Below are 12,762 nucleotides of genomic sequence, written 5' to 3' on the forward strand. Positions count from 1 at the left end.
ATACACGTTAGTCTATTGCTCCTTGCTCAAGGAGCTCATTTACTTTATGTATCTAATATTTTACTGCCATCAAAACAACGGTTCCATATATTAGGGCTATTTTACGTTTGGATATTCATATCAAAACGTTTAATATGTTATTTACAAGTTTTAGCTGTTAGTTTAACATAGTTAAAAGATGAGAGATAAGACAGATTTAAATAATAATTTTACGTGAAAAAGAAATTGGTTGTGTGCTGGTTATTTCTCCGTACAACTAAGGAATTTCATTTGTTGGAGTTGAAATATCATTATATAAATGGACTATAGCACAATAAAGTTATACAATCATTTAAAAATAATAACGAGCAGCGTCAGGCCATTGCTTCTATTTGAATCACAAATTTCATGTGATTATTATCTTTTACATACTAGAATAAATTAACTTACTTCATTGTAAACTTCCAACGGAAGAAAAGTAAAAGCGTGTCAGATGACATGGTCACATGACTGGATCTCAGACATCATGTGACTTGTTAACATGCAATTTTTCTGACATGTAAACACCTATAATTTAGTTGTAAAGATTCCTGTCTCCATTTATACTAGCGACATGTGAAATGATCCTGAAGACCAATCTTTCTAACCCGAAACAAAGGTAGGTGTCGAAAATTCATTCATTAAGAGACATAGATTATGTGGGAATTAATATGATATTGTTTTAGGTATAATATAATATCGAAAAAAGATAAGATTAATTTCTAACCTAGAGATATAAAATGTAATATGTCGAGCTTGGACTTGAACGGTTGTACATAGAAATTATTCCATGTCTCCCCTTCTGCTGTAATATGAATGGTTGGTATGTAAGGATGTTCAATATCATCAAAGCCTTATGGTCATATGGTGATTTTATCATTTTTGTATTTTTCCATTCCATTTAATTCAAATGCGATTGTTTCAGCATTGTTTTGTGACAGATCAAACCGATGAACATGTTAATACTGACGCTGATTCTTTGGACATTTCATAGATCAAGTAAGTACTAGAAACCGTTAACCATCTTATTTTTTGTGCAATTAAAATTCGCGTGTTTCGTAGGCGATTATGTAACGCAAAAATGCTAAAAAATAAAGTTAAAATAACCTAAGAGTATACATCGTCTGCTTAAATTGAATATATCCTGAGGCATAAAGGCGCGAAAACGAGACTCCGCCAAAATGAGGTGATTCACGTGCTCATTCTATTTTCGTTATTTTTGACACTGTTTAGTCTTCGCTACATTTGTATCAAGTTTATGCCTACAACAAAATGTACAAAATGGCTGCCATATTTTTAATGAATTTTTTTTTACTATAGATATATGTTTTTCTGAGACAATTCTTACCTGACAATTTTCAGATATTTAGTGATAACAATCTATTTTTTGTGAAATCATAATTTGTGTTCAGCTCATGTTAAAAGCCAAAATATCGATATATTTGTCAAGAGCAAATTTTTCCAAACGATAACTTTAAAGAGAAAATAAGGGAGTCATACTATGTTAGCACAAGTTCGTCGTTCAAAATATGTATGCTGCTAATTTAACGAATCGAAGATACATTCAAATTATGGTCAAAATATAATATTAGATTTACTACATTTCTTAGTGTACTTTATATAATTGTGATAATGAGTAATTGATATTTCAGTCTATAGTTACCCCCAAGGGGCCCCATCTGGAAGCGTCCTGACTATGTTTCCGAAACATCAAGCGGCCAATCAGCAGACGACAAAGTCTCCATTTATCATAGAAGTGGGGCAGTCTTCATTTAGCCCGTCAGATCAAGTAAATGGTACGTTAGCATTCAATTCATGATACCAGAAAATGATTATGTCGCCTCTAACACCGATGACTTTTTCATCATGGGATGTGTGAATCAGTTAATTCATTTAATACACAACTCTCTCTTTTAATCTATTAAGTCTTCTCCTGGAAGATGGAAACGTAATTAACTAGGTGACATTCAATTTGACTACCTGATACAAATTATATTACTTCAAATAAATACAAATATTTTTCGTTTTTACTTCTCACTTTTTACTCTTTCCTCCTTATTCGTTTTGATAGTAGTGAAAAATTTGGATACATAAACTAAATGAGCACCTTGAGCAATGAGAAATAAACTAACATGTATGCATATTTTCAAAATATTTCATATTTGCTTACTGTTAGCTGATATACAACACATTACGTTTCACGTTCAATACCTTTCACTTACAGCTTGAAAATTAAATTGAAATTGAACACGCATTTCAATATGGTTTGTAAATTATTCAACACTTCTTGATATGACTTGCGCTTTCATTATAGCAGTCCGATTGCTATTTGAATATGAAATATTTAACCGAAATAAGACAAATCAAGACAAACTAAGGGCCCGTATTATTATTACTCCGAATATGTATATCAAACCTTTATTTTTCTTTTTTCTTCCTTTTTCTTTGTTTTCCCCTTTATTTCTATTTCTCTCTTTCTTTAAAGTGAATAGTCGGGCAAAGAAAACCAGTTTAAATCCGTTCATTGGCCTTCCAAAAGTTCTCACATATTAATACGACGGTCAAGTTCTGCTTACGTTTCCCAGTGTTGACCACTGAAATAATCAAAAGTTGAAAGCATTGAAAGCGAGGCTGCGTGGGAATATAACCACGGACATAGTCAGTCGGGAGGACGTTTTAGGATTCCTATACTTTAAATTAATTTCTTCGTACGCAGACAGATTTTGACGAGGGATTTTATTTTTCTATTTCATAAGAAATTATACTAGATACATTCACACCATTTTTACCGACTTAAGTCATCCTTGTCCGACTGTTCACTTTAAAGATATTAATTTTTCCCCTCAATTTCGCCTTTTTGGTACAATGTTAAGGGTTTGTAATGTCACAGCTGGAGTAGGACCTGACCACGCCCTATGTGATTCACACAGGTTACTTTGATCTGATGTCACAGCAAGGATGTGTGGATGTCACCTAATGCATTTTAGTTGTCTACATATGACTAGAAGGTATACTTCCTCAAATCGTCAATCGCCTTTGATATTTCAAGGTTTTTGCTGAACACGTTTAACCATTGAGTATTTTCTTATGAAATAGAAAGGTCAAAGTTAATGTTTCTCAGTGTTATTATTGATATGGTCTGTCGGTGAAATAGGACAGTAATAGATGCACCTGATTGTATGTATATCTTATTAAATGTTATAAGATATAGATATTTGATTTCCTTTCTTTAAGTTGAACATTTTAGTTCACGAGAGATTCCCGTGATAATCCTTTGCCGAGGTCATTTCCGCTTATGTCAAGTCAATACAATCTTTATAATGTACGATAATGCTTTTAAGTAATATTTTGGGGGTTTCCAGCCTCTTGGAACTTAAGAAAATTATGAAAACATATTTTTGGTTAATTTTTCACACGCCTATTAGGATTTAATCAATTTAAAATGTTGTGCATTATGAAACATGGCATAAATTTTAAGAAATTTCGTTATTTTTAGATTAATGCATTTTTTTCACATACATAATTGTATATATCCCCGGTTGCCATGGATACAAAAAATATTTTTTCATATCAACCAACTTTTTATGATTAGTTCTTTATATATAACAAATAAACAAACAATCATCAACTTCTGTGAATTTCACACTTTCCACTAATATAGTGTACGAATCTCGATGCTTATTGGCACGGTCTCTAAAAGTGATCACTTAACGCGAATATCGTATTAACGTTATCTATAGATAAAAAACCGAAATACCAAAAATTGAAATTTTATTACAAAGAATGACATAAAGAAAGTATGTAATAACACACGATACCTTACACTAGCCAACAAAACAAAGAATAAATATACAATATAAACCATCATTTAAAAAAGAGCACGTGGGGGATTAAAACACCAAATTAACGTAGTCAATTAATCATTTTGAGTATGATATGTGGCACATAATATATTAAATGTTTTCAATTAAGAGGTTTTAGTTTTCAATTAAGAAGTTTTACATACAGTTGAAAATAAAGTTTGATTTTATTAACTTTGTTAATCAATAATGCAGTTTTTTAAATTTGTATTTTAGCTCCACGTTGGGCTTAGCTTATATTTTAGGTATCATAATAATGGCATCTACTGTCAACGATTGTATCTAAACCTGTAATTTTTATCACTAAACTCTGGCTTCCATTGTTTTCCATCCAAATTAGGAATTTGGTTATATTTATAAATTTAACACGTAAAACACTACATTAAACATTTCATTCTTTTTTCTTATTTCTAAAACGTAACGATAAAAAGGGAGGAAAACAGACGTCAAAAAGCAAGATAACTTGTCAAATGTGAGACACATGGAAAGGTGAGACATGGATAAATGCTCTAATTCGATTCCTGTATTACAGTAAGTCTGTATGCCCCTGATGGCCGTAACTTTATCGGAGTTATCCTAGTTGTACAAAGACAGTCTGGGGACAGAGAGGAGGTGTTGGGAAATTTTGGTAACTTCCCAGAGGAAAAGGTCATGGCCGGTAACTTTATCGGAGGAAGAGCGGTATGTAAACAAGCACTCATGTATCTAGCAGAATGCAGTAATTCTTTGAGATAAATATCATTACGCTGTTGTTCTTTACTTTTCAAATGTTATCAACAGATATGATCACATTACTATAGTATTGATATTGATTATGTAAATCATTGCGAAATGAAAAAAACATCCATTTATTTAGCAATATGTTTGCTGATCTAAGTGTTCCTTAAAATATATTTTCCAATGAAATAAAAGGTGAATAATTTGACAAACTTACTCATCAGGACACCATTATCTTATCCTAGAATTACGTCACACATAAAAACAACGACCCCGTGAGTGAGATCAAATTGACGTGGACCGCCCCTGATGTAGAGACAGGAAACGTCACGTTCAGGTGATCTTTAACATGTCAAATAGAGCAATTACGTTTGCTTTAGATTCGAATAGGGATTAATAAATGAATGAATTGATATACAACATAATCGAGAAATAACTGAAAGGTTCAGAAATAGTACCTAACTAAAATTATTACAATCCTGTAACACTAAAGCACTAGATAATTTGGCAACCCTCCCCCCCAAAAAAAAATATCACAAAAAAAGATACATTAAATAAACATTGCTGTTAAACATAAAGATGTTCTATTTTCAATGAAAACATATTTTTCATATGGCTGATTTTAAAAGAACATTGCATTTCAGATGATATTCTTAACCATGTGAAATAGTTAAAATGGAAACAATATATATATTTAAAAATGTACAATGTTATTGACATGCTTTGTTACTTATCTTATTAATATATAGACACTTGAAACTTGTCCTGATATTTGTTTCTTACAATTCTTTCCAAGGGCTACTTTTCTGGAATCATTTAAAGTATTTTGGTGGAACGTCACGAGTGATCTCCCCTCCAACACGCCGACCCAGCAACAGGCCAATGATATGGTATACTGTAGGATCAGATTTCATTGTATTATTACTCATTCATTCATTTTCGTGTTGTCAATAGTTTCATGGCAAATCCTGAATTAATTCCATTACATGTACAATTTAAATGATCAGAAATACATATCCTTCCTGCCCACGCATTCCTGATAATTTTTTAGCGATTCTAATGCGATATTGTTTATGTTCTGTTTTTTGTTTAATTCATGGTACATTTCAATCGCAATTACATACTACTTTTGACATATGTGTTATTAATTAAAAATGTGAAGCACAGTATTGCTTTTTTCCTGGACATCAGATTGTGATTGAGCCGATCAGTATTGACCATGACGCGTGTGGAGTTACTTTAGGCTGCCTGCTGTATCCGATTTACTGCAACGGACCGGACTGTACTGTAGGGGTGACCTTCAGCACTGACCAAGACAATGTCACGTTTCAAATGTGGGCCCAAGCTGAGAGTTATGTCTCCGTCGGCTTCTCAACAGATATAGACATGGTACGATTGTGGTTAAAATGTTTAATGTTTTCTAAGCTAATACATAACACTACTAAAGCATGCGCACAGCAAGAGATGGTATTGCTAGACCCCAATCAAACTTTGCTGAAGATTGTTCTATGTATGACTTACTTGTTCATGATATTTATGAATCTTTCCTGATTGCATACTAATATCAAGATGTGTTCTAATATTGTAAGAATCATCGGAAACTCGCGGTTTATCGCACTGCGATACGCTCCATTACACGTGTAGCGTAGTGCGATCAACCGTAGATATCAGACGATGATCGTAAAAAAGTTCTTTAATTTTATAACATTGTTAATTTTTATTTTATGTAAATTTTCTGTGACGGACAGGGTGATGATGAAACAATCTCCTGTACATTTGACGGTACCAGTGTCGGTTTTCAACATGGCTACAACCCTACTCGACACAATGACCGCCAATACAAGGTTTTTGTTTTTTATTCTTCCGACTTACTTAAGATCCCCTTTATTGAATTTAAAGACAATTATCAAAAAGTCAAGTTTGATTAATGGCATTTTTTGTTTTATTTTAAGTATATATCCGGCATTTTAAAATCAGACACAATGAGACTTCAGCTGAAACATGAAATTAAACAGAATTTGCATTATTAATCAGCATATTAAAAACGGTTATCATAAAGACGTATTGTTTTCAATTGGCATCACTATACATAATTAAAGCCATGGTATCTCAAAAACTTAAATCTTTAGGCAATATGTTGTAAAATTCCAATTGTCCAATTGTCTTAAACAGATGGGTTTGTTAAGTGAAATGGCGAGTACATATGTCGATGGAATGCTGACATGTTCATTCAAGCGACCCTACGTCATGAACATTTCCACCAATAATGAGGACGAGAGTATGGTGACCTTCGACCTTCATGATTCATATCACGTGATGGTAGCTTGGGGCGATGTATTTGAAGGTAATTATCATAATAACATAAAATTATGTTACTAAGAATAATTAGGGTCAGCAGAATATTTTATGCACTTAACAATACTTTTCAATCCGGGGGCCTTTACGATTTAAAATTCAGATATATAAAAATATGGATGATATTCCACTAAATTAACATAGATAATGTTCTCATTTGAAATGGATATTTCCAACGGCAAATATATTTTCAACACATTACGTTTCTTTTCCTGATAGGAACTGACGTAATGGCAAAACACCAACAGCTACCAGTGACGTCATCACAACAAATTATGTTCAACAATTACGTCATTTACCGGGGACGGTCACTTCCACTCTACACAAATATCCACGGTATGTCTCACAAATTGTTCGATGACGTAGCAAATCTCACAAATTGTTCGATGACGTAACAAATTAAAAAATACTGATATCAACATAGATTCTTACGGCTGTTGACGTCGATTTCACTAAAAACGCTTGTAACTCCATGACACTTGGTTCCAGGCTGTGTTAGTTTAATTGATTATATATATATTTATGAGAAGGAGTGCTGATGTTGGTTGCCTGGATTCTGTTTGGTGGGATAACAACCATTGTATCACGGTACCACAAACAACTGGCCTCGGGTACAAAGCTGTTAGGCACGGATGTATGGTTTCAGGTAAGATTTTATTAAATCTTTTATAACTTTGAGTATACATTTGAAAACATAACAGGATTTCGAAGTATAAAATGAAAACAAGAAAATGATACCTTTGTTATAGCATATATGGAAAATCACATTCATTTTGTTTTGTCAAATGTTTTATTGACATCGTTGCTGTCAAATTAAAATAGAAAAGAACAATGCAATAATGATAAAATGAAACTTCTCTTGCCTTCCATTTGATAGATGTTTTAAGGCCTTGTATTGGTTCCTGAATAAAGCGTTTTTCTTTCTTCAGCTACTTCATTGATGCAGTGTCAATGTAAATGGTCATTTTTAAGTATATTTTGTTGTTATCGCACATCTAATAGCTACACATTTCTGTAAATCATCCCATTTTCGCGAGATATATTTTTGTGTAATTCCACGAGTGAGTGTGAACGCGAATTCAAACATTTCGTAAATAGTTCAATACAGAATACAAATCTAGTCGTCCTTGGGCACCAATATGTTGAATTTAACAAAGACGCGAAATAAAGGGATTTTACTATTTGAAGTGGTTGACAGTACTGTGTAGTTGGTAAAATTCGAGGGTGGTTTATTTTGGCTTTATTCGGGTTCGTCACAGAATTCCCAAATTTTAAACTTCAGCGAAATATTCATTAATTCATTGACTTACCTATGAACAATAAAATTATAGTAAATAGTGAACAGTAAAATTAAACTTCGCGAATATGTTCCATATAGGAAATCGCGAAATATTGACACCGTGAAATTAAAGGGCTATACAGTATACCTTAACTACAGGTACACAGACTCTGTGCTGTGCTGACTTTCGGGATTACGACTGCCTCTGCGATACTCATCTTTTTAAAAGTGTACGGGCTCACTAAAGTAAGTTGATTCTAGGACGATTTTAATGTAAAATGTTTATCTAAATAAAAACCTTTAGTGGAGAAATTTCAGTCCATTTAAGGGTTATTATTCTTATTTATATATGCTTATCTGGTTGTAAAAATGAAGAAAAACTCTCGAATATTAAATGTGCTTTGATCCCTTTTAAGTTTTTGAAGCAATTATTACGCCTGTTTCAAGCCAACCAAAGTGGTGTAACAAACAGCAATGATATAGTGTTTTCAAAAACACTTGATGATGATTGAACGAAGTAAAATGTTTAGGCTTGATTTATATTTAAAAAGCGAAAAAAAGAGAGAAAGAGATCAACCACCAAAAATATTCCAATGAAATAATTTGATCTGTTCTCTCTAAATTCCTTTCACTGTATGTTTTATCATTGACGAGGATATCATATACAGTGTAATGTATGATGGAATTCGTTACAGGTTGCTGAGCTGCATGGCTGGCTTGGTATTGCTGTGATCTCTGGTGTTGTCTTACAAATCATTGGCGGTCTATGTCGACCTGGGTCCAAATCCTCCATACGTCCTGTGTTTAACTGGCTCCATTTCATACTCGGAAAATCAACTCATATTGCTGCAGGTTGATTTTTTTTGTCTATTACATTTTAAAATTTCGAAATGTAAGTGAATATGTATGTAAAGAGTGTATAAAATTTTATCCTACTGTGTATATTTAATTTAACACGTTTCCCTATTTTACCGTTTATGTTAGTTAACATCCGAATTTCTCCTTAGTCGTTTAATTGGTATAATATTGATGTATTCTGTATTTCGTTGTAGCCCTATCATATTATGTTATATACACCTAAAAGTATTTTAACTGGTATAATATTGATGTATTCTATATTTCGTTGTAGCCCTATCGTATTATGTTATATTTAACACGATTCCTAGTCCCAGTTTATTGGTAAATATTGATGTATTCTGTATTTCGTTGTAGCCCTATCGTGTTATGTTATATTTAACACCGACTTCCTGCCAGCCTCCCAACAGTTGTTTATTGGCATTGTACAATAATATGATGTATTCGGTATTTCGTTGTAGCCCTATCGTGTTATGTTATATTTAACACCGACTTCCTGCCAGCCTCCCAACAGTTGTTTGGTACAATATTGATGTATTCGTATTTCGTTGTGGCCCTATCGTGTTATGTTATATTTAACACCGACTTCCTGCCAGCCTCCCAAACAGTTGATTGATATAATATTGATGTACATGTATTCTTTATTTCGATGTAACCCTATCTTGTTATGTTATATTTAACACCGACTTCCTGCCAGCCTCCCAACAGTTGTTTGGTACAATATTGATGTATTCTGTGTTTCGTTGTAGCCCTATCGTGTTGTGTTATATTTAACACCGACTTCCTGCCAGCCTCCCATTAGTTGTTTGGTACAATATTGATGTATTCGGTATTTCGTTGTGACCCTATTGTGTTATGTTATATTTAACACCGACTTCCTGCCAGCCTCCCAACAGTTGTTTGGTACAATATTGATGTATTCTGTATTTCGTTGTAGCCCTATCGTGTTATGTTATATTTAACACCGACTTCCTGTCAGCCTCCCAACAGTTGTTTGGTACCATAGTGACAACAGTCTGGGTCGTACTACAGCTGGCCTGGGAGATGATCTTCGAGATTTGTAAAATCAGGAAGACAACGAAAGGTTAATAAGAAAATAGATAAAATCTTTCAAATATTAATAAAAATATATTTCTTAAAATATTGAGGTGATGAAATTAGAGAGAGAAAACGGGGGAAAGAAAGAATGTTTTGCTATGTATGACATATCTGATTGTATGAATTGTGGTAAGCGTTGTGCAAACATAAGATATAAAGCAATCATGATGCACTGTGTATTAGAAAAATAGCAATAAATTATTGAAATATTAAAGAAATAAAAGAATATGAATATAAGCGTTAAACTAACTCTGTGTGACATTATTGTGGTCAAAATTAAGAGTAATACAACATAATGGTTGTCTGCACCTTGATCAAACACATAATCTACATATTAAATATCACCAAAAGTGTAATTGTAAGTATGAATTGAAAGATCGCCGCAGACGATTGTAGAAATTGTAGAAATATGATAATCAAATGCAAAGTCATTCCATCTTTGTCAACAAAAGACGTCATATTGAGATAGTATAATACTAAAATATACAAAGACGTAATGAATGATGCTACTTTTCTGTATTTTGACAGCTGCCTACTGTTTGAAGAATGAGGGAACTCAGGAAACAACGGGGTCTGTGCCGTCGATACTACTCTTCTTTTACATAGTTACAATGGTCGCGGTGCTATTTCCAGCCGTCATGGCGATATTTTTCTTTTAATGATACACTTAGAAATATCTAATTTCAAATGGTAGTGGAAAAAGACATAGGACTTGTGTATCCCGCACGGTTTAGGTTTCATACTCGAGTTATTTCCCTTCCTTCAATTGTTATCGTTAATTATAAAACAACGAATATATTATAACATGTAATGATTTTTTTGCCCTAACGCCAAATAAAATAAGCAAATGAAAAATTCTAATAAAAGTTTGAAAATGTCATATTTTTGTTCTCTGACAAATTCAATGCAATTGCGTGTTATAATTTAACAGTGTAATATTTTGTGTTATTATGTACTACACTGAGGCCGTGAGATAACTTATCCGTGTCTTTTTCGAACTCGAGAACTAGTGGTGGGGTCTAGTGATAGAATACCAGACACTTAACGACTGTCCATTAAAATTGATTCCGTCTTTTGTGTTAGGCGTGCTGCTATTTAACATCTGTTGGCCTAATTATTTCTATAAATAGCATGTAAGGCTATTCAGACAATTGATGCCGGGTTACCGTGATACAATATACACAGGAGAGAGGCTTCCCTCTAACACCTTAATATATCATTAACCTCCATTAATCACTTGCATGAATCAGCTGATTCAACTTTCTGTCACAATACCGGTTTACTATTCCATACTTAATATTTAACGCATAGTTAACTATGTAGGTATGTCCAATAGTTGCAAAGTAATCGAAATAGCTATACGCCGTGTTCCGTATAGTGATTCCTTTTCCTTAAAGATGCTCCATCGCTGACAGAGCATAAATGATATTCATCATTTGAACAATAATTGGTATTTAATTATGTATATATATATATATGTCTAATTAACACAAAAAATAATATAAAGTAATTCATTTTGCCTTTGGTGCATGTGCAATCAGTACTTCATTCCATATAGGATCTAGTGCCACGGATTTTTTTCGGGATACAATTAATCAATTTTCATATTTTTAATTTGAATTAAAATTAGAAGCTCAAACTTTTCAAAGGTGGTAATGGTGTAAAGTAAGTAACTTTCGTAACTGAAGAAAAATACTAAATCATCTGCTCCTGTTTTAGATAGCGGAAAAATGCCATTTGCCAGCGGCGGAGCATTTTTAAATACTGCTCTTGTTCTGATCTCTTATACTTCAGTAATTATAAGGGTATACTGTTCATGGGTAAAAACACATAGTCTAGCCCGGACCGTCTGTTGAAAGAGTTGCGATGTACTTTTAAATGGAGATATCCAGCTCTACCCAAAGTATAGCAACATTTCTTGATCTTACAAACAAACAGATAAAATCATGATTTTTGTGAAGATTTCTATTCATCAATAGGACCTATTTCCTTTCATGAACCTCTCAGGATGTTAAACGCCTATGTTTGTTTATTAATCTCTCTGATCTAGGTACAAAAATAGACAAAATAGTTGGTGATGACCAAGATATCAAATACATATACTGTACCTGTTATTTTTGGACGAAAAAAACTATGTTACTCTGTCATGGAGCGAAAAGAATAAGGACTTTGAAGAGAAAAGAAATGTTTATTCGAAGTTTGTATGCATTCCTATGATACTGTCTAGGTCACCGCACCCTTATTTTTTATTTTCCTTTTGATAATTATGTACTGTTTCTCGGAAAAAAATGATTTGAGGTAAATGCAACAGCTGGTCTTTTCTTGATTACGATTTTCTCATTCCCTGTCTATGCATCTTGGTCAGCATGATGCTTTATGTCTGCTGATTATACATGACATGACAAGTTTCATTCACTTGAGGCATATCCGTGTCTAATTGTCTCATAGAAAGAAGTCAGTTTTATCAATTATATCAGGCTAAAATCATTATTCGTTTACACTGCTCTTCCATCTTTGTATGTTACAGAGTTACCGCTCATTGTGACGTTTTGTGAACGCGGTCAACGTCGTTTTCTCAGA

General features: G+C 33.1%; 1 protein-coding gene across 2 annotated transcripts; it reads left to right on the forward strand.

Moving 5' to 3' along the window:
• The first annotated feature begins 963 nt into the window (after positions 1-963).
• LOC138335775 (ferric-chelate reductase 1-like) lies at positions 964-11,361 on the forward strand. Of its 2 annotated transcripts, none has more exons than XM_069284940.1 (14): positions 964-1,017; positions 1,671-1,814; positions 4,411-4,559; positions 4,841-4,932; positions 5,392-5,485; positions 5,787-5,984; positions 6,344-6,439; positions 6,768-6,939; positions 7,170-7,286; positions 7,481-7,596; positions 8,389-8,475; positions 8,925-9,081; positions 10,022-10,168; positions 10,711-11,361. In XM_069284940.1, the coding sequence occupies exons 1-14, from the start codon at positions 969-971 to the stop codon at positions 10,839-10,841; spliced, it is 1,749 nt and encodes a 582-aa protein (XP_069141041.1). In that variant the 5' UTR covers positions 964-968; the 3' UTR covers positions 10,842-11,361. The 2 variants fall into 2 exon arrangements, with proteins under 2 accessions (XP_069141041.1, XP_069141042.1); XM_069284941.1 differs by lacking the exon at positions 964-1,017 and adding an exon at positions 1,137-1,204.
• Positions 11,362-12,762: the final 1,401 nt, after the last annotated feature.

The sequence above is a fragment of the Argopecten irradians genome, chromosome 11 (genome assembly GCF_041381155.1).
Source record: "Argopecten irradians isolate NY chromosome 11, Ai_NY, whole genome shotgun sequence".
Lineage (NCBI taxonomy): Eukaryota > Metazoa > Mollusca > Bivalvia > Pectinida > Pectinidae > Argopecten > Argopecten irradians.

What these genes read in the sequence shown, in the direction of transcription:
- LOC138335775 (XM_069284940.1), top strand. Translation starts at nt 969, where the DNA reads ATGAACATGTTAATACTGACGCTGATTCTTTGGACATTTCATAGATCA. An exon ending in AGCAACAGGCCAATGATATG is followed by an intron (nt 5,486 to 5,786) that starts GTATACTGTAGG and finishes CCTGGACATCAG; the next exon opens with ATTGTGATTGAGCCGATCAG. An exon ending in AATCAGGAAGACAACGAAAG is followed by an intron (nt 10,169 to 10,710) that starts GTTAATAAGAAA and finishes GTATTTTGACAG; the next exon opens with CTGCCTACTGTTTGAAGAAT.